The 23,337-nt window shown below is 38.9% G+C and overlaps 1 protein-coding gene across 19 annotated transcripts in view; it reads left to right on the top strand.

The window, feature by feature from the left end:
• The first annotated feature begins 8,882 nt into the window (after positions 1–8,882).
• camk2g2 (calcium/calmodulin-dependent protein kinase (CaM kinase) II gamma 2) overlaps positions 8,883–23,337 on the top strand; it is a 72,960-nt gene continuing 58,505 nt past the window's right edge. For 5 of the 19 annotated variants that reach the window (XM_077237227.1, XM_077237236.1, XM_077237230.1 and 2 more), the window contains exons 1-2: positions 8,942–9,134; positions 18,104–18,198. In XM_077237227.1, the coding sequence (XP_077093342.1) occupies positions 9,070–9,134; positions 18,104–18,198 (160 nt within the window). In that variant the 5' untranslated portion in view covers positions 8,942–9,069. Of the gene's footprint in view, positions 9,135–18,103; positions 18,199–23,337 lie in introns of all 19 variants that reach the window. The other 14 variants (XM_077237232.1, XM_077237228.1, XM_077237221.1 and 11 more) reach the window with 9 other exon arrangements.

The following is a 23,337-nucleotide window of genomic DNA, read 5'->3' as shown; positions in this document are numbered from 1 at the left end:
AGACGGTAAGGTACACCCTTGCGCGTACTTTTCACACCGTCTTTCGCCTTCAGAGCGCAATTATGATGTCGGAGATCGCGAGTTACTCGCTATACGTTTGCCGTTGGGGGAGTGGCGTCACTGGTTGGAGGGAGCATCGACACCATTCATCGTTTGGACCGATCACCGTAACCTCGAATACATTCGTTCCGCCAAAAGATTGAACGCGCGTCAGGCGCGTTGGGCTCTGTTTTTCGCACGCTTCGAGTTTACGATTTCTTATCGTCCTGGATCAAAGAATGTTAAGCCCGACGCGCTTTCTCGACTTTTTGAGCCTCCTGTAGCCACCCCAACCCAGGAGGGAATTATTCTTTCTGAACGGGTGGTTGGGGCGACTATCTGGGGAATAGAGCGACTTGTTAAACGGGCGCTGGCCCATTCCATCGTGCCGCGAGGTTGCCCTAAGCATTTGCTTTTCGTCCCGGTCTCCGCCCGGCGTGCGGTTCTTCAGTGGGCCCATACCTCCAAATTAGCTGCTCATCCCGGTGTCAGAGGTACCGTTGCCTCGGTGAAGCAACGGTTCTGGTGGCCTGGTCTTGATAAGCATATCCGTCGTTTTGTTGCTGCGTGCGCGGTCTGCGCCCAGACAAAGTCCCGTCATTCCCCTCCGGCTGGCTTGCTGAGACCATTGCCTATACCCTCTCGCCCATGGTCTCACATAGCTCTTGATTTTATTACTGGTCTTCCTGCGTCTAAGGGTTTTACTGTTATCCTTACCATCGTTGATCATTTCTCCAAGGCCGCGCACTTCGTTCCCCTGCCTAAACTTCCCTCCGCCAAGGAGACGGCTCAGATTATGATCGATCACGTCTTTAAGCTCCATGGTCTTCCGTCTGACGTTGTTTCTGATAGAGGTCCTCAATTCGCCTCTCAATTTTGGAAGGAATTTTGCCGTCTGATCGGGGCTTCAGCTAGTCTTTCGTCCGGGTTCCATCCCCAGACTAATGGTCAGGCCGAACGCGCGAATCAAATTGTCGGTCGCATTTTGCGCAGTCTCGCTTTTAAGAATCCCGCGTCCTGGTCCGAGCAGTTGCCCTGGGCTGAGTATGCCCATAATTCTTTTCCGTCCTCAGCTACCGGTCTCTCGCCCTTTCAGTGTTGCCTAGGCTATCAACCGCCTCTATTTACTTCCCAGGAGTCAGATTCGCACGTCCCGTCTGTCCAGGCTTTTATTAAGCGATGCAGACGAACCTGGAAGAGGGTTAGGTTAGCCCTTTGTCGATCTAGAACTAAGATGTGCGCTACAGCGAATAGACGTCGCATCAAGAGCCCTCGCCATTTATGTGGTCAAAGAGTGTGGCTATCCACCCAGAATCTGCCTCTTCAGTCTATTTCGCGAAAACTGGCTCCCCGTTTTATCGGTCCTTTGCGAATTTCTAAGGTTATCAGCCCTGTCTCAGTCAAGCTAAAGCTTCCGTTTTATCTTCGTCGTGTCCACCCTGTTTTCCATGTCTCTTGCGTAAAGCCTGTTACTCGCGCTCCATCCCGTCCTGTGCACCCTCCCATCTCTGTCGAAGGCTCTCCCGTGTATAGAGTTCGTAAGCTCCTAGATGTTCGTCGTCGTGGTCGCGGTTATCAGTATTTGGTGGACTGGGAGGGGTACGGCCCTGAGGAGAGAAGTTGGATACCATCACGGGACGTCCTGGACCGCTCGCTGATTGATGATTTCCTCCGCTCTCGCCAGTCTGCTCCCTTGGGAGCGCCAGGAGGCGCTCGTTGAGGGAGGGGTACTGTCATGATCCTGGTTTTTCCTATCCTTTTCCGCGCTCTTTTGGTCACTTTCATTATTGCTTTCACCTCTCTTACACGCTCTTAATTACTTACTCTCAGCTGTTCCTTATTTTCCCGCTGCTCTGCTCCTATTACTTCACACCTGTTCCCTTTTCTCTCTGATTACGTTTGCTACTTTTTCTCTCTCTTCCTCCTGTCTCTTTGTCAGGTTGTTTTTGACTACTGATGATAGAAGTGTCTAGTGATTATTCCACTCTTACCTGCCCTGTCCTGTCCTGTCGGGGACTTGAAACGTCTTGCTGCAAGTATTTGTCTGCTTATACTCTAACCAGTTCTCTGTGTACAGTGCCGTGCTTATCTATGCTGCTGCAGCTCCCCGCTGTCTTCTGTCGTTACCTCTGCTGTGTGATCTAAGCCTTGCCCCAGCTGTGCCCGTGCTTCTACGACGGCTTTCGCCTTGGATCTCTTCCAAGATGACTTCTCAGTTAGTTAATTAACGGCCACTAGTGTTGCCTGTTTGTGTTGTGTTTTATTACAAGAAGATTTCTGTTCATGTTTTGCTGGCGGCTTTTCCATTACTTTCATTAAAGAATAATATTGACTGTCATTTGCGACTGGGTCTTATCTATCCTTACAACAGAAACATGTCAATTTCGCAAAAACTCCCATTTATCGCAAAAAAGTTTTCACGCTCGCATGAGGTGGTTTTTCAGGCAATTCAAAAAATAAATATTTATATATAAATAATATAAATATAAATATATATATATATATAAATTATATAAATAAAACTGCAATGGAAACAGTTTTTGCGCATTTACAGGTCACCTGACGTAGATGACGCTGTGTGTTTGGACAGAATACGAGACAGAGTTCTTTATTAAATTCATAAAAGATGAAAGAATTACATGAATACTGGATTCTAAACCTCAAAGAAATGCCACAATCAAGACCTCGAAGCAGATATGAGGGAGAAACACCCAGAAACACCTCATATGTGCCGCTCCCAGTATATAAGGGTCTTTCCTTATCATTAATGCTTGGACAACATACGTCTCCTTCGATTATTAATACTGGCCAGTGCAGTGGCTGGGATATAGCCTACATAACTGTACGTTCACACCGCCGCCGGCGAGAGCGGCAAAATTCGCTCTCGCCGCCCTGCCAGCGACGCCGTGGAAAGATTCGTGGACGCTCTGATGCTCTGACGTAGATCGAACGCGTGGTCTTTTTTACAACTGTATTTAAAGGGGCCACAAAGCAAACAAGCATGTCGATCGTTATTTTTGCAGAAAATTGATCGATGGAAAAAACTTAACAATTATAGTGACATGTTTGCTAATGAAATAAACTAATTAAAAGCCATTTGTGTGGTGTGGCTTTTGTGTTCATGGTTAAGTGCTATTATAATTTGCATTCCCGCTGAAAAACAAGCGTTCTAGCGCGAAAATATTGCCTATAAATAGTGTTGCGCGCCTTCTAATCAAATTTAAATGATCAACCTCCTCAATTTTGCTTGGGAACTAATGTGGTCGGAACCAAAGTTTACAGGACTGCGTTCTCTGGACTCCTCTCAAACGGAGCACTTCTATATTCAGATTGGTTGCCGCCGGTTGCCGCCGAACCGCGTCATTGCTCGTTACCATAAAGTTGACCTGACTCAAAGTCCTTTTAGGCAAGTCATGCCACTCGGCCGCCATCTTGGCAACGCCTCCGGGCAGCTATTTCGGACTAACAAGACCAGGCTCCTATCTAAATGAATGGGCAGAGAGTCAGAACTGCACATTCACTGGTCACCGGGACATAAAAACTGCATGTATAGAAACAGCAGTAAACTATGATAAAAATCGCTGAAAAAGTTTGATGACTTTGCCCCAAAATAAGGTTTAAAACGCCTTTTTCCCCACAGGTTATACTTTACTACGCATGCGCAAGGGTTCTCTCCCTCTCTGACGTGCGCGCGCTGCACGGTTTGAAGCACAGTATGTGTGAGCTCTCGCTCGCTCGCTCTAGATTCTGGGAGATTTGAACTAATTTGCGGGCATCAGGGAGCCGCTATAAATATGCGGTAGACACTTGGGATGTCTGATATTTACACAACGCACACATACACTGCATATCAAATCTGCCGCCTTTTCAAACAGTAACGTATTTTCCACTGTTGCAAACCTCAACTGTGCGCATGCGTCAGTGGAACCAGACGATAGGCTTAAATGTTTCCCGGCTTGACTGTTAAAGGCAGACGATTGGCTTTCCAGTGGGAGGGGCGGGACATGTTCATACAACCGCCATCTTTGGCGTTACGGGTTTTCCCTATATAGTTGTATTGAGGATTGAGTAAGTGGCATGTCTCTATAAATAGTCTCTGCCTGACTTCAACTCTCATCGCCGCTCTCACCGTCCAAGACGCGCCGCGCCGCTCTCGCCGGAGCTCGCAGCCGGCTCTCATTGAAAATGAATGACTTCCGACCACTTTGACACTCTCGCCGGCGGCGGTGTGAACGCACAGTAAACCTACCAACATCCGTCGCCGTGATTTTTGGAATGACTTATCAAAAGAGGAAAAAAAATTACGTTTTAGTCGCATAACATTGGTTAATGGAAACGCCTTCATTTCGCACTAGTTTTTTGTCGACATTTAGAAAAAAACGCAACATTTTTGCGCAAATCTGTGATGGAAGCGCGACTACTGTCTTACTGAAATACTTCTGCTAATCAGCTGTGGGCCATTTTTTCAGGCTACCTAAAATTGTGTCCATTAATGCAGATTGTCTGTCGCTCTTACTCAGAAGTGTAAAGTCCAGGTTCAGAAAGTCAAAGTCCTTCTCAGTATTTTGTTCCAATCACCTGGATTTGCTAATTAGCACAAATTTCAGCCAGGAGATAGATAGATAGCTGAGTTCATGGGTGGAATAAACATATTGCAGGACTTATACTTTCTGACCCCTGGACTTTACACCTGTGCTCTTACTATGAGTTAAGATAAAGGATGGAGCAAGATTTGTTTTAAAACGTTTGTTACATCAGTCATTCACGTTGGTGCTGGGTGAACATATGCACCATTATTGATAGTTCCCACATGTGCACCGCAATAAATTTACAGACCGATAAATACATTGGTTATTTGTTGGATATACATTCGTTAATGCTGATGGTGAGGATTTACAGTTGCAACATTTCATAATGTTCACTTCAAAATTATTAGTGCATCACGTCCTGCTCAAGTCGTCCTTGCGATGGAATTTCAGGTTAAATAGCTAATTTTAGGATTGACATGGTTGTTACTGTCTTTACAGTGTACAATCGCTGAGCTTTAGGAAGCCTCCGGATGGTGCTGCAGTTCAGTTATGGTAATGAGAGTTAGCTTACTGTACACTGTAGACCAATCACAACAGACTGGGCCAGCTGGCCAATCAGAGCAGAGTAGGCTCTCAGAAAGGAGGGATTTAGACAGACTGATTCATCCTACAAGTCATTTGCGAATCACTGGACAATGTGGTGATGTGCAATGTATGAAAAAATGAAACTGCTTTTTGACATTTGATGCATGTAAACCTGTTGGAGACCTCCAAATCAAATTTCGGAACCTTTAATATAATAAGGGCACTTTAAGCTCCACAGCTGCGCTTGATATTTTAGCACGTTTTGTGATGCTTCAGTTAATCTTCAGTTATGCCGAGTTCAGACTGCACGATTTTAGCCCCGATTTTGGCTCGCCGACAGGTTTTGAGAAATCGCTGACAAATGCCCAAAATCACAGGCAAACCGGTGCTCGTTCACGCGAGTGACAATCACGCAGTGTGAATGAGCAAAGACGCCATCTGAGAGAATCGCCGACGAGTCGCCGACGCCCGTTAGATATTTGGCATGCTAAATATCTGGACCTGTCAGGGATTCACAATCCTGCTGTGTGAAAAGTGTTCTGACTGAAAACTACACCGGAGATGACCGACAGCCAATGAGAGAGCAAGATACAGGACAGCAGGCTGTTCGGGGAGGAGTTATAGACCAGAATATCAGTATTTTAATAGATAGGCCTATATTTACAATTTTATCAAACAGAAACAAAGCACAAACATTTGCATGACCAGCAGCAACAGCAGAACATTTGTAAAATTATTTATTTACCCCCAACTCTCTTTGCAAAACACAGTCCTTGCTCCCCTCGTCTTCCCAACCATTTCCTGCATAAACTCACTGTTGTTGTTTTTTTGTTTTGTTTTTCATTTTCGCTACAAATCAGTGCACAGACAATTTGGATCGCAATCTTCTTGTAGGCTATCCTTTTTAATTACAAATTCAGTGTCGCGCGAGAACTCCGGTCTCACCCACGCGTGATCTTCCGTTATTTCCTTATCACGTCTCGCGTTTGTTTGGTTGTGATTGTGAAACATAGTTTGCGGACCATGCAGAAGTTGTCGGCGATTCTTTCTTTTGTAAAGTCATGCACTGTGAAACCTACTGTCGCCGATCCATCGTGCAGTGTGAACATACCAGCAACTGAATGTTACCCCAGATAGTCATGTAGTGTGAAAACAACAGTGACCCGATTATTTTGAAAATCGTGCAGTCTGAACTCGGCATTACACAAATGGAGTAGGCTAATAATATGGTCAGAGCATGACAGTGCTGATACCTCTTTTTTTTTTTTTTTTTTTACTGTAGCTCAATTCTAAATGCAAAACGAACATTGATCACTCATTTGTGTTTAAATAACTTAATAACAAACATTAACAGCCTGATTATGGCATATTGCATCACACAAATAATTCAATCATGATCTGGAAATATGGTCTAAAATACCAAAAGCACTACATTTTCCTGAAGAACTGACACTGTCTGGCAGCAAGCCATCCTCCCTCTGCTGCTGTGCTTTTGCAGAGGACTGAGGATACCAAAATGTGGCGTTTCCCAGCATGCAAGGACACACTGCCATACACTGCAACATCACTACAGGAACACTGCAATTAAAAACCACCCACCTCTACTCCTCTCTAATTAAGCTTTCATATCAACCTGCCTCTGTGTAATTACAGTCCCTGCACTTCTTATGCATTAATTCCTAATCAGACTGTTTTGCTTCACAAGGTTGACCATGAAAGAAGAGAGAGTATTTACGGCCATGGGACAGTGAACTGTTACATTCTTTTTCTATGAAGCAATAAAAGTCCCCATAATGGACTAATATAGTGGATCAAACCTGAAGCAGTCTTGCATTAAATGAGTAAATCAATTTATTTGTACATTTAAATGTATGATCGTTGTTTTACCAGTGATTGACATTTGTATTTATTTGTGTTGTCAGTTCTATTTATTGACAAGACGATAATGTGAGATATGTTTATCTTATTAGGAACTATATCACCAATACATCTACTTGGACATTTTGACATACAATGACACATGGAATTGAGTTTGTGTTGCTGGAAGCATCTGCATTTATGTTGTTACTTAGTGTGTCATTTTATCTTACACCTTCAACCCTATGTTTATTCAGTTAGGGTAAGGATAGTCAAATCTAGACTAAACCATAAAGTACTCTCACCGGTCCACAGGTTGAAGTTCTTCAGGAATGACGTAGAAAACTCCCTTTGTGGTTGTTCTTTTTTGTGGCTCACTTTGTATACAAGTCCTACAGTAGTCCAATCGTAACAATAAAAACACTTATTTTACTGTTTAGAGCTTGATTATAGAGCTCTTAGCTGATTTTTAAGTTTGTTTGTTTTTTGCATTAACTTGTATTGTAACCAATAAAATAAGTGTTTTTATTGTTACAATTGGACTACTGTATGACTTATATACAAAGTGAGCCTCAAAAAAGAACAACCACAAAGGGAGTCTTTTATGTCATTCTTGAACTTCAACCTGCAGGCGGGCGGGTTAGTACTTTATGGTTTAGGCTAGATTTGACTATCCTTACCCTACCTGAATAATCATAGGGTTAAAGGTGTAGAAAAAAATAAAATTTAATTGAAAAGCGTATGTCTCGGGCCTTGCTACACTGGACTGGGCACCTTTAACAACCCACAATGAAACAAAAGTTGTCTGTTAGTTTCATCCAGGAAGTAGATCTAGTCTTTCAGGCATGGATTCAAATGTTTTTTAGAGTTACATTAGTGTTTGAGATTGTGATTGTGATGATATCTGCCATGATGATGTCAACCGTGTATAAGCATGTTAAGAGCAGAATGCAGACTGCCAATGAAGTGCCCTTTGTCCAGCTAAACATTAAATATTTGATGAATATGAGCTAGGGGGACTGTAAAATTGACATTTTATGATAGGGTCAAACACATGCCAAAGAAAAATAACCGACCAATGGTGCAGCAAATGCAGCACAGATATAATAAAACAATGTTAAATTGCATTAGGCCTATCTCTTGTAGTTTTTGAACTTTTTACATTGCTATCCACTTCATTTCAATGTAAGAGCAGCTGTGGCCATTTAAACTTCAATGTACAAGGTGTCTGGTGTGGCGTCAGCTGCTTCCAGTTATTGAAGGCTACAAAAACGGGTAGTCATTCTGCTTTATTAGTAAAAAAAATATATATGTTTTTTGTTTTTGTGAAAACAGTTTTTACTGTTTACTGCACTTACTTGTAGGCTACTTCTAGTTATTTAGGCTACCTTTAATTGAAAGTCTCACACATAGGCTGTAGGAAATAGCTTGCTTCCGTGTTAAAAGAAGTGGGTAGGCCAATATTCAAATGAACTATTTTGCTATTATAAAACGTGTACACAACCAATTAGTAATTATATTTCAATAATATATTTTATCTGTAACATCATTTTTGTTCATTCGTCTCATTATAAAAGCTTACTTTTGCAAAGCCAAATTATTTCATTCCAAACATCAGCTCTCGGTTAGGCCTATAGATCATATATGATATCATATATCATAAGTTGTTGACTTCAAATTGTTCAAACCGGTTTTGGAGAACAATTCCGACTCCAAAAACGGTGTGTGCACGTTCAGACATCTCTACGCGGAAAAACACCACAGCAGCAGTTCGTACAACAAAAGCGCGACGTCGTTCTAGTCGCGTCGCATACTCGGGCTATGTTTGTCACTTCTCTCGACGTCGAAGGAGAAAATCTCGCGTGACTGGCTGCTTTCTCTCTCCACCTCCACCAACACACACACACCACTTACCAGCAACTCTCTCTTCCTTCTCGCCCACCTCCTCCTTCTCTCTATCTATCTCTCTCTCTCCCTTTGAGTGAGCGAGAGATCTCCCGAAACCTGAGCGAGGCGGTCCCGGAGACACCAGAGAGGCGATATCCTCGTAAAGCGCAACATGGCTACAATTGTAACCTCCACCAGGTTTACAGACGAATATCAGCTGTACGAAGAGCTCGGAAAGTAAGCGACCGCACCGCTGCATTTGTGTGACGCGCTACACACACACACACACACACACACACACACTCTCTCTCTGTCTTCACTCACTGCATTGTCTCATCGTGTTGCCTGTATCTAGTTCAGTGTTGACAGCAGCCTTCACACACAGAGCCGTATCGGTTTTGCATGTGAAAAGCCAATGCAGCCCGGTAACGGAAAGCCCGATTGAGTCGATTTTAACAAGTCGGTGTGATTATTAAGCCTCGTCGTCCACAAATCTCGTTTCTTTGTTTATCTTTAGATGCGTTTCCTAACATCGTGCTCGCGCGCCACAGGGTGCTTTCGGAGCCTGCGTGTTGTCGTGATGCAATATGCAATACTTTTATAGACACTTTATCGATATGCGAACGGACATTCGTTAGAAAGGGAAATCCTTCAGTCTGATTTAATCTGTAGCCTATCCGTGTTTTGAATGCACACCTAAACTTTTACAGCATTCAGTAGCATTGATCGGTAGGCTATCACCTATGACTCCTGTCGGGCAGGGTGATAGTAGGCTACGGTTTGCTGCAGACTTGTGTAACGATAGTTATGGAAATTACTGCTGTTTTGGGCGTCATTTATCGCAGAGTCATTGGGCGGTCGGTTACGCTTGTTGTCCAGCCGCCAAAAACATCACCGCGAGAATGAAGGAAGGGAAGTGAATTGTCGTTGTCCAATTCTTAAACGAAATATTTCTGTGGTGTAGGATTGTTTTAAATGAACCAGTTGAACCTGTATAGAAAACCGGCTTGCACGATTGTTCGTGAATCGTATTGAATCTATTTGAGCGGTTCTCAAGTCAACAACTCATGCAAATTAATTGAAAAGTCGAATAGCAGATATCACTCATAAAACATAGGCTACCAGAAAAGGTTTACGTTTTGTTTTATCTACGCACACAAAACCGAGTTGGCTTTAATAAAAGCTGTAGATGTGTAAATAAACACAGTAAATAGTGCCTAAAACTTTATTTACAAAAAACAACACATGACTGAACTATTGAAACGTTTTATATCAGTTGTTTACCAGCAACCAAAAGCATCAGAATAGAATGAAAGAATAGACTTTGCGTTGTCCGGTTTATTTATTATATTGAATCTGTTTAAACGGTTAATGAATCAAAGACCATTTCAGTAATTCGAACCGATGAGCTAGGCTACTAGACCATTTGGATTTACGTAGCATAAACATTGCTTTATAAAAACAGCTGAATAGTAGAGATTTTACTAACATACTGGAAATATGTTTAAGATTAAATTGTATGAAAGTTCTGGCAGTTGGTTTTATGAAATAGCTGGAGAAGAAACTTGGAGGTGCACTCAGAACACATTGAAGACATTAGTCTACATGAGGATGCAAGGTCCTGCTGAATTGCTTTTTACCTGTTAAGCTATGGAATTACTTTTGTGCCAATAATAATGAACCTAACTTTTCAAGAAACTGATGAAAATATAAATTGAAACTGAAAAAAATATCTTTGAAACTGAAAAAGAATAAATCGCGGGCACATTTTTTTACTTCGTTCTTAATACACATAATTTATTGCTAACTATTTCTCATATTTCGTTCGCTGATCTGAACTTACAAATGCGCTTCCAGAGTTTTCAGTTACGCTTCTCAAGTTTTCGTTAACGCTCCCTGAGTTTTCGTTCGCAGTTCTGACACATATCTCTCGTGGGGGCGGGGCTAGTAGCAGTGTGTTCTCATTGACTACTGAGTTTTTAATTGACAGCTTCGTGACTTGGAAGTGAAGACGTCAGTGTTGTTTACATGTCTAAATGTGAGCGTCTGTAAGCGCAGGTTTCTATTTAATTTTACTGATATTAAGTTATGTTTGATTTTTAATTTTATCTGTATTTACCTGCTGCTACTACTTTGTCGACAGAAGCTTTTAGGAGCGCAAGAGATCTATTGAGTCTATTCACTATTCAGGTGTAATTGTACATTAAAATAGGCCTACTGTATAATACAGAAAATATTGTATAGTGTCCAATGTTTTCTGAGAATATTTGTTTATTCCTGATGATTCTTTTGCATGTTAGGCTCTGATTAGGTTGAGCTGCTACAATTTAAAAATAATACTAGCATAGTGTGTGATATATTCAGCAGTCAAGAAGAAAGTTTCACTTCAACCAGGTAATCAAGGTTGGCAACCATGTCCATCACATTACTCATTGTCAGCATATGCATTTACACCATCAACATTAATGATCACTTACATAAGAAGAATTTAAACAATATAAAAATTACAATCGTGGCCTGTTGTCAAATGATACAGACCTCAAAGGGCATTTCATTACATATGTCACACAAAGAATGTTTTTTATCATGCTGATAATTTTATTTAGTTATTTAATGTAGTTAATATTATCTTCTAACATTTAAAATTGTAAATTTAAAATTTTAACAATCATCAACAGTTTCAATTGTGACTTATACAACCAGTTATATAAAAGTAATTAAAAATATGAATTCAAATAAATGTACATTCTTTATTGTCAATACGGCATATACACAAGTATCAAAGTGAAAGTCTTGGATGCAATGTTGTGACAGGAAAGACCAGAATCCACAAAACATTACCTGCATACTATACATGTAATGCACAGTATTATCATGATATACATTACTATACAAAATGCATAATTACAAATACAGAATAAATATTTAAAATTCATATACATCTTAAATGATGCTATGATCCTTTGAACAGTTCCTGTTATAGTAAAAGTAACAAAGCAGTGACTGGGTTGGTACGAGGATAGTCGGCCCAAAAAATGAGAATTCTCTCATCATTTACTCACTTCATGCCATCTCAGATGTATATGACTTTCTTTCTTCACATAAACATAAACAAAGATTTTTAAGGAAATAATCCATCTCTGTGGGTCCATATAATACAAGTGGATTGTAATTCATGTACATATGACAGTTGGTCGGAAGTGAGTTTTAATAGTTTTAAACGGTTTATATTATTAGTATTTTTCCTGTCTAGCCTATTGTTTCACTCCAGAAGGCATTGATTCATCCACTGAGGTCGCATGGACATCACGGTCACTGTGTGTGGTTTTTAAAGCATCTTTAGGACTCGCAGAGATGGATTACTTTCCTTAAAATCTTAATTCGTGTTTATCTGTAGAAAGAAAGTAAAATGCATCTGGGACAGCATGAGGGTGAGTAAAATAAGTGAGAATTGCATTTTTGGGTGAACTATCCACTTAACATTCATATGCTGTTGGTATGCTAATCCATGATCAGCAGAAACTAATATAAATTAAGTGCAACCTCTTGTGTACTTGTGAACTGTGTTTGTTTTGATCTAGAGGAAATTAAAATATTTGCTATTTTATAAAAACAAAATAAATCAGGTGTCTGAAGATCAAGATACCAGTCATTCAAATGTGATGTGTCTGAACAAAGTAAGATTATTGTCTAATGTGGACAGTGTATCTCTGGTACTATCACTCCATCCTCTGTGTCAGCATCAGAATTTTGTTTATGGAAAAGTTGCTCAACTCCCTGGAAAATGAGAAAGGAAACATATTATAATCAATACAAACTGATTTGAACTCCCACATACAGTAACAAGTTGAAGACTTAAAATATTTATTTCAAACAAATTATATGAATAGTTTAAGGCATTTTACAGTACTAAATATTTACATCTGAGTCAAGCACCATTTATCATCTGTAATACTGTTGTGTAACCAGTAGACGGCTGTTATAGCCCTATATATAAAAATATATCCATGGCTGTGTATTCCCTAGTTGCTGGATGTTTTCAGTCATAATTACTTGAATGTATTAAGTTTTGAATTTGGACATATATTTATTATTAAAGAGTCTAAATAATTGTGTGTTTACATATCATGAACAGAGTCTGTGGTCTGAGTTCAAAAACTCTGCATCACAAATTAATCAGAAATTGAGAAATTCAGGTTTAAATAGCTTTATTGGCATGGTAAAAAAGGCTTTACATTGCCAAAGTTGAATCAGGCAGTGATTGACAGCGCTCTGGTCCAATGGCATCGGTCATTGTCTGACTTGACTTTTTGTACTGTAGGCTACACAGTACAGATACTGTACAGTACTCTAGCCCAATGTTGTTTGGGGTGGCTGGGGGGAATATTATCTAATCTAAGCAACTATGATCTAATCAAAGACATAATTGTATGTAGATAAACAAGTCATGTAATGATTGGGCTAACAGTTGAATCAAGACAACACTGTATAATGTTATGGGCTCACTGAGCTCTAAAATGCCTCACCACCTTAAAAAGCAAGTACTGTATTATAAATAGTATTAGTATTGTATAAAAAAAATATTAAAAAAAGACTTACCACGAGTATCCAGTATCCTGATAGTGACGACGACTAATGATAATGATATCATTCGTCTGTAGGCTACTTTTCAATCTATAAGAAATCATCTCAATATAGTGTACCAGCAAATAAATACACATACAAACTTAATATCAGTAAAATGAAATAGAAAGCTGCGCTTACAGACGCTCACATTCAAACATGTAAATCAGTCAAAAACTCAGTAGCCAATGAGAACACACTGCTACTAGCCCCGCCCCCACGATAGATATGTGTCAGAATTGCGAACGAAAACTCAGGGAGCGTTAACGAAAACTTCAGAAGCGTAACTGAAAACTCTGGAAGTGCAAGTTCAGATCAGCGAACGAAATGTGAGAAATAGTTAGCAAAACATTCTGTGTATTAAGAACGAGGTAAAAAATTGTGCCCGTGATTTATCCTTTTTCAGTTTCAAAGATATTTTTCCAGTTTCAATTTATATTTTCATCAGTTTCTTGAAAAGTTAAGTTCATTATTATTGGCACAAAAGTAATTCCATATTAAGAAAACTGATAGGACGAACTTAATTGTGGAAATTATTCATATTTTCTATCAGTATTTTTAAGCATCATATATCACACTGGTAACTTTTGTTGACAGCTGTTAACCAGCCAGCAAAAACACAGCATGCAATGAAAGGAAGTGAATATGATAACTGTGAAATGTACAAATTAGCATTTGACATGCAATTCTTGCTGTTGTGGCACATAACTAATAAAGCTGCTGTTTTTCCTTACCATGCATTAGATCCTTATGACATTTATAACTGTAATTGGTGTTCTGAGAAATCACATTTGTCTGTGTAAACAGGAAAACAAAATTTTACATGCCTGTACATGCTAGCCAATCAGACAAGTTGGAGGCGGCTCCCTGCCAATGGTGTCAGTTTTGACCCGGGTTACTTTTTTATCCGACCTAAGCTGTGTTCACACTATAAACGACTTTATTGCTGCATGTGGCCAGTGGCTGGTGGTGAGGTCGCTAGCGGGTGTTCCCAATACAGGTTGCCTAGTAACGTTTGTGAATGACATTCACAGATGTTTCTCCATTTTGTAGACAGGGAATCAGTTTTCTTGCAGCTACAAACAAACATTTTGGAATGAACAGACTAAATATAAATGGAATCAGTACATAAAATGCTTAATATTAAAGATGAACAAGAAACAGCTAGTGCTCATTGCCATTAGCCTACGCCTGTATATCTGTGGCACAAGCGCTGGTCTATCTGGGTTCATGAAACCATTCAGGCCCCGAGTCATCACGGCAAGTACCACCATATGTACATGGAGACATATCATAAATTATAGTAAAGTTACTGACCGCTAAAATTAGTTCCCCCCCCCATCTTGCCTCGACACTCCACTACAGAGGATCACGTGCGCTCCACTCCTATCGTTTGTTGTTCCCGAAAGTCACGCTTCATTTGCATAAAGTTAAGCTGCATTCATGCCATGTCGTAATTACCGTAGTTTTAAGATGTCAACAAGTGACACACTGTGCACATCCTCAGACTGGGAATTACGCATTTTTATGGCACCACTATCAACGCCTAAATAAATCTGCACCGGTCAATTGGTACAAATAGGAGAACTCATCTTACAAGCTGTAATTACGAGCTCTATGAGGACGTGACCGCTTTTTAAAAGTTGAAATCACGTAATTGCAGTAATTACGACATGGCATGAACGCACCTATAGCTCACATTTGTGGTGTCGCTGGACACACTCTGTCATAGCCAGTGTTGGGGGTAACTTATTACAAGTAACTTGAGTTACGTAATCAGATTACTTTTTCAAGTAACTAGTAAAGTAACGCATTACTTTTTCAATTTACAACAAAATATCTGAGTTACTTTTTCAAATAAGTAACGCTAGTTACTTTTTCACATTTATTGACTGGCAGCTCTCCTGTCCCCATGTTGAGAGAAATAAAGTGAGGTGTTGTGTGCATTTGCATTGAACATGCATTTACTCATCTCACTTGCACAAAACATTCAGTATTCCTCAAAATGAATAAAAACAGTCAAATGCAATCTCAGAATTTTGTGCAAAAGTTTTATAATTAACTATGTTAAATTACACAAGTATACTTTATGTATTTAATCTCACTTTATTAACCAAAGTCTTTGCTCCTGACCTACAATGATCTAATTCAACCATACTAATAAGCAAAAATGACTTTAGATTAGGTTTAGAAATAAGAGTGTTGAACTTCCTTCTCCTGTATCCTATTGTTATTTAATCAAGAACAGCAGCAGCTGAAAGGTTTGTTTGAGCGGCGCCCTCTACTGTACAGTAGTAAATATGCATTTCCTTCAGCCTTAGGCTTATTCATTTAACTTTTGATGTGAAAGGGCCTTGACAATTGGCAAAAATAGATTGTTTTAGCTGTTATTAAAGCACAAACAAACAAGCCCATGCAGGTGAGAAAAAGTAACGCAAAAGTAATGTAACGCATTACTTTCCATAAAAAGTAACTAAGTAACGTACTTAGTTACTTTTTTGGGGAGTAACGCAATATTGTAATGCATTACTTTTAAAAGTAACTTTCCCCAACACTGGTCATAGCCCTTCAACCCGTCACCAACAGTCACTGTCACTTGTTTAGCCGGAAATCTCCAGCCCTCTTTTAAAATGAATGGTATTGTCGCTTTCGACATGGATTTCCACATCATGACTTACAGCAACCGTTAGTCGCAAAGAGACTAAGCTGAACAGAGCTTACTAGAAACTAACTTCGTAACATACAGCAGTTCCACGGCCTTCCGCGATTTAAATATTGTCTGTGTGAGTGCATCATAATGGGTTAGGGTTTAAAGAGTTAGTTCACCCAAAAATGAAGATTCTGTCATTAATTACTGTTTTATTACAAATTTAGATATTTTTGATGAATTCAGAGAGCTTTCTGACCCCCCATAGCCTGCAAAGTAATTGCCACTTTCAAGGCCCAGAAAGGTAGTAAGGCAAAATTACTTAAAAAATTGTTAAAATAGTCTATGTGACTACAGTTGCTACGAGAGTAGTTTTGTGTGCAAAAATAATGACATTATTCAACAATTTCATGGAAGCTTTCGGATTTCATCAAAAATATCTTAATTTGTGTTCCGAAAATGAACAAAGGTCTTACTGGTTTGGAACGACATGAGGGTGAGTAATTAATGACAGAATTTTCATTTTTGGGTGAACTAACCCTTTAACTGTTTAGCATGATTAAATTAGCCCCTTCGGTTAGATGCCATACCCACACCATTCTGCTGCCCAAAAGCATCTTTCTCCATTCAAAAGTAGCTGTGTTTTATGTGTAAATTTTTTCAGCCAAATTTAAATTGTAAATATTTCGTATATTGTCTTAGATGTTTTACCAGTGCCGAATCATTTTCAGGGAGCTCTTTAAAAGCCAGAAATAGACTCATATTTTCCCTGTTTGCTACCGTTCACAACGTCACAGCTCACGATAGTTGTCTATAAGAAAAGACATTTCTGCAAGTATGTGTTGTGCATTAAACTTTAACAGCAGCTTCAATTATCTTATGCAGCCATTTACAGTTTTCCTCATTCGACAGTCATTGGTCTCTAAAGAATAATTTTTTAAGATTATTGGAATACCATACAATGAAAGTAGTACATTTAATGCTGAATTTTTATTGCCAGTCAAAAAAATTATCAAATTATTTTTCATGATTTTCTGTCCAATAGAGTGCAAGAGTTCTGAGGGGGAATTGATCAGTTCTCTATAGGGGAATTGATGACGATAACTTATACACACTTAAAGACAGACATTATGTGAACTACAAGGTTGTTAAGCAATGATAAATACTTTTTGTTGAAGCCATCAGACCGCATTGTTTCAAATTATTTTTAAATAATAGTTTAACAGTGGAGTTCCTGCCGAAAAACTAATTACCCATGCTTGTGCAAATAAATCTCCACCAATCAAAACGAGCAAATCGCACAGAAAGAACACTTCAGAGCCCGCCCACTCCCATGAAGCACTGCAAATGATGTTACAGAGTCACACTCCCTACGCTCTCCAGTTACTTATTTGTATACTTATGAAATTTGTATGCATTATATGCATGTTTTGCAATAAACTTGAAATATGTTGTTTATATGTACATTGTGTACAAGTACACAGTCCAATAGTTGGTTGGTTAGGTTAACGCTTTAATGAAGACTTGAAGACTTCAGATGCAAAAATCCATCTGACATTTTTTTTTTAAATAAGCATTTTCATTTGCCTCCTATCTTTAGGTTCAGTAATTTCGCTTTAATGGCAATGACAAGGTTATTAGTCAGTTTAATGAAATACCTTATTTAAAAAAAATATTCACTGGTAAAATTAAAAACATAAAGATAATAATTTAAAAGAAAAATGTCAAGTGGACTTTTGCAGGTTTTTGCTTTAATTCAATAAAAATAAAAAATAAACCCTATGGGAAAAATGTATGTGAAAAAATACTTTTTGAAACCAATCCCTCTGCAAAGGTGGGTGAGCACTGTTAGCTTACTTTGTAACATTAATATTTTGGATTTTTTCTTAAATTGAATTCCAGTCTAGATTGATTGTGCTGTGCTATTTTTAAACAGGGGAGCCTTCTCTGTTGTTCGGCGATGTGTAAAGAAATCAACTGGCCAGGAATATGCTGCTAAGATCATCAACACAAAAAAGTTGTCAGCAAGAGGTAAGGGTTTTCTTTTGCTCTCCTGTTAATTGGGCTAATGCATTTTGATCTGCCCTAATTGTGATCAAATATTACATCTTCTATTTGTCTTAATACACCATCATTTTTAACTTGGGTTTTTCTCTTCAATTTAACCAGATATGCATTATTTGTGATTTAACACAGTCACACCTGGGGCTAGTTGCATAAACTAAGCCACTATGGTAAGACTGTGTCTTAAGAACTACAGTAGTTAGTTAGAACAACTAACAGTTAACAAAGGGTTGAGTTGTACTATTCCCATTCAAAATAGACCGATCTACCTTTTTATGTAACTGACTTTAAATAGCTAGCACCATCTTGAAGAAAAAAAATTGATGACTAACTTTCAAAAATTAGTCTAAGCTGTTAATGCAACTGGCGACTGGCCACTTATGCGTGATTCAACTTTTTATGAGTGGCAAACACTGCTGTCTGATTGTACTTCAGACTGATTGCTAATTTGAGGTACATTAACCTACCACAAATGCTTAACAGTGAGCACAGAGATGAAATATTAGTCCTTCCATTCTGCATCAAGACACTGAACAATATTTGTAATTTGTCTCACTTTGTGATGTGCTATGCTGCTCTCAAATGTGTAACAGCATATGCAGTGAACCAATTCTTTCTAGTGCAGCACAATTAATTATATCGCAATCGCGATGTCAGGCCTATGTGATTATATGACGCTAAATGCTGCGATTTAATATGAAATAAACAAATTAGGGCTGTTAACGTAATTAATGCTGCATCTGTTATTTTTTGTCATCCTTTGGCCAGTTTTACATGATCCAAGTCTTATTCGTGCAAATGCTTTTAAACCATTGATGCGCGACAAGTCAAAAGAGAGCGCACTGCCTGTGAATGCCCTGACTGTGACTCACAGAAAGACGCGCGCCAGTCTCATGCGCATGCACACCAGAATATAGTTCTCTTTCGCGCTTGAACGAACAATAACACACACAATTATGCCAAAATGTCGTTTTGTCGAGTATCTTCATAAAATAAGAGCAGTCTTATGATGGATGTAAAGAGTTGTGAGAGAATGAGGCGCGTGTGAGATCTGCATCTCTGTCAGCAGCGGCTGCTCTTAAATGGCCAGCAGCCAGTAAAGCTTTCTGTCAGTAAAGTTAATCAAAGAACAAAGGGAACAGAGAGAATTACTCACTACTCCTGACTAAAGAACTTTTGTAGCTTTAATAAGGATTAGTCTATAGAATTTATAATGTACGCAGCGCAGACTGTTTGATAACTTAATTCAATTTCTGTATGTACTTACCTGTTAGACAGGAAGGGCACAGGTAAATATAACATTATTATGGGTTTTTGTGAAGATTGTTTGAAGTTCACTTAAATTAAAAGCTGATATATTTTTTGAAGCCTAATAAATGTTTTAAAAAAATTGATAGCTTTCAATTATAATGACGGAATCACTGTAATGTTGGATGGCTATAATTAATGTTTAAAATGGGGGAGGGGGGGGGGGGTCATTTTTATCCAGACATCAATGGCTTATTGATCATTATAGGTGTTATCAATCATTTAGTTGTTGTTGCTAGTTTGAGTTGAGAAATACAAATTTCAGAATTATTAATAATCTGTGTGTGCATTTTGCTTTAGAATCAAGCAAGTTGACACATGAAATCAATTGTTTATTATCATGCAATCGCATTCGCAATATTGACCTCAATAATTGCAATATGACATTTTCTCCAAATCGTGCAGCCCTACTACTTTCATTCATTCTTTCTCTATCTTAGTTGAGTCACTAATCACTGTCGGCATCATCAGTGCTAATTATTCTGTTGGTGAAGTGGGTATGGATATATGAGCCTCAGCCACTGTTTCACCTGCATCACAAACAAAAGCAGCAGATCTATTTCGGGAAGCAGACACTTTGTGTACCTGTCATTAAAATGGTATCAGGTTAGGCTGTCTAGGTTTGAATTAAATTAAATGAATTTTAATTAAATTACTCGTATGGATTGTCAGTATGAGAATGAATACACAGAGGTGGCAGCAAAGATTGATCATGATAACAAAGTAATTGCATTAACTTTGTGTGAACTTTTCACACAGACCGAAATCCAGTAACAATAAAGTGCCAAAATGGGGCTTGATTTTAAATCTTGTGACTTGTTAGGGTTCGTTCACACAGAATGCGTTTTTGTTAGGAATGCACCAATGTTTTTGGTCGATACCGATTTTAACAAACCTCTATTGGCCAATTCCAATACCGATATTTGTCACTTGCTCATTAATTTTGTCATTAAAATAAATTACTGTTTTGATCATGTTTTAAATTAGCAAAGTTTAAAAACACATACATTAATAGGGTGAAGATCAAATTGTTTTCGTTGAACATGGATTGGATCAATTTAACATTCAGCAGGCCAACATTATAAGAGAGGCACAAAATAAGATAGACAAATACAAATAAGATATTTGCTGTCAAATATTTCTTAACATGAACTAATTTTTGACTTACTATTATAGAACATTACATTTTTCTTTAATAAACACATTAAAGCTACAATATGTCATTTTTTTTCACCGCTAGGGGTTGCTAACCTCTTACAATAACAAAGGCGTAGGTTGATGACTCCTAAGCGGAATTATAGAACTTCATCATGCTGATGGATCTAATAATGTTTATGGATGAGTGAATACACTGATGTTTTAAATGTGACTGTGGTATGAAGCAGGTCGCGATTGGTAATGAGAGACAGATATCAGCGCCAAACTACCCGCAAGTGCTGAATTAATACTCAAACAGGTCAGATTATCAGACGAATGAAACTTGTGAGGTAACGCAGTGCTGTTTCACTTGGTCTACACTATCACACTAAACTGCATTTGAGTGTGTTGAAAGTTATAATGTTATTCTATGTGTTAGTTTGTCTGTATGAGACTAGCAGTAAGCTAGATCAACATTAGAATAACATACTGATCATATTCTAACATTTCATCATGTTGAGCTATATAACATTGATTCGTTTTATGTACATTTGCTCACCTGTCTAATAAAGTACATGCAAGAGTGGCGTCTCTGTCAAGTCGAAGTTTGTCATGGATGTGGAGCTCTCGGGATCTCGAAAACGCCACGCTGATATTGATCTTTGTTTTAGTTTTCCTTTTGCAAGTCTGCTTGCCATGGTCCATAATGTTTGAACGAAACAACAACAGGGTGAGCGTGCCACTATACGTTAATGCGGTTGTCCACGTCTGTCGCCATGGTTACTATGGCAGTACGAGCAGAAACCAGGGATAACGCGGATATAACGTCATTGACAGGTGACAAGTGAACATAAACGAATTGGGAATTTCTCTGAAATTAAAAATCTTTGGGAATTTTTGGGATATTGTAAGTACACAACTGCAGGAAATAAATCACACTGTGCAAGTGATTTGTGGATTTTTTTTTTTTTTACAAAAATCTTACATATTGTAGCTTTAAATAATTCCAGTGCTGTTGCTTTATATATTATATTATTCAGAAAGAGATTGACTGCTTTTTACCCACTTTTTTAAAGTGAGTCTGACAAAATATACAGGGCTCAATTCCAAGGAATTGCATGTTCCTCATTTAATCAGTCAAGAGCAGTTGTTTTTTGCCGTTCGATTAAAAGCACAGACTGTAGCGCAGCAGGAATATTAGGCTGTTGCCACTTTAAGACCGAATTCATTCTGTCCGAATGAAATACTATGTGTTCCCTGTCAGTCAACGTGTGTTTCCATACCACTGTGCAGCCTGTTCACGCAGACATCATACGTCACTTTCCTTCTGAACCAACAAGAAGTCGGTTGTCTTTGACTTTAACCTATGCAGATAATTTAGTGAGATTCGATTGTGTTGCCGCTATTTCCTGAAATCGCATATGAATAAAGCTGAAATACAGTGCATTCTTTCCTCTTATGTCAACAGGTCAACTTCTGAACTGGAGTCATTTCACAATTACATACTTATGTGCAAGCATGCGCTTCCGTTTCTACCCTCATTGCACTATAACGTTTTTTTGAATGCCATGTCATGCACAAGTTGCTGCAAAAGATGAAAGGCTTGCACTTTTACATTGAAAAACAATGGAATAAAAAAATGCATTCTGTGTGATTAGCCCCTTACATTGTTTTTGTTATTGTTATTTTTTTATTTTTTTTTGTAAAAAAACATGGTCTCATGTAAAAGCAGTTCCCTTCAGCATTTGTTGCTGTTTTAGGGTGAAAATGTGTAAGTGGACACATGGCCTGAGCTGTAGAATTGATTGTTCTGTCTGTAGACCTTCAAGTTGAATTACAACAGATCCTGTTCTCAATGTTTGCGTTTGGGTACGCTACGGTCCCCATGGATGACCAGTAAACAACAGATTTATTTAAAAGAACCTTGGACAAAAAGCAACAGGTAATTAGATCAGCATAGTTTGGCGACTCTCATAGGCTTTTTTTCAAGGAACCTGGCAACTGTTATTCTTCAAACTCTTTATCATGCTGGCTGGCACTGTATAAAAAAGCAACCGTGCTATTCATCCAGTGGAGCCCACACAAGTGCCAAAGCCCCCTTCCACAAAATCTCCCCATTCCCTTGGCCTTAATCAAAGCCCACAGAGATCTCTCGACATGCCAACCTGTTAACAGACAAGTATAAGCTATTATCATCTCTGAGTCATCTTGCAAAGGCCAGGACAGTCTGCAATTGCTCAGTCAAATGTTGTTTATGTCTTATAGTATATAGAGTGCAGTAGGCTACATTCTTGTATGTTGAGAGTGCCACAGTATGGTTGTTGTTTAATGGTAGTGCTCCAAATGGCTTGTTGGATTAATCCAGCGGTTCTCGAAGTGTGGAGCGTGCCCCACTGGTGGGGAATAGAGACGTGACCGGAAATTTTCCTTTTTATGCCATTATATCTTTATTCGTTGATGGCGAGTCCACATCGTCAACTTCATCTTTGCAGCGACACAGAAAACACCAGTTTATTAATAAACAATTAAATGTCTACTTGCTATTTATGACACATTCATAATCATTACTTTAAAAGCTTTTTGCGTGCGCTTGAGTGCGGCAATATAACGCTCATTATCCTGTATAGCCTATGTAAGTAATTAAATCAATATAAAGGGCTG

The sequence above is a fragment of the Siphateles boraxobius genome, unplaced genomic scaffold (genome assembly GCF_051911475.1).
Source record: "Siphateles boraxobius isolate OS27281-9 unplaced genomic scaffold, OSU_SipBor_1 20, whole genome shotgun sequence".
Taxonomy (NCBI): domain Eukaryota; kingdom Metazoa; phylum Chordata; class Actinopteri; order Cypriniformes; family Leuciscidae; genus Siphateles; species Siphateles boraxobius.
This window is presented reverse-complemented; position numbering and strand designations above follow the sequence as displayed.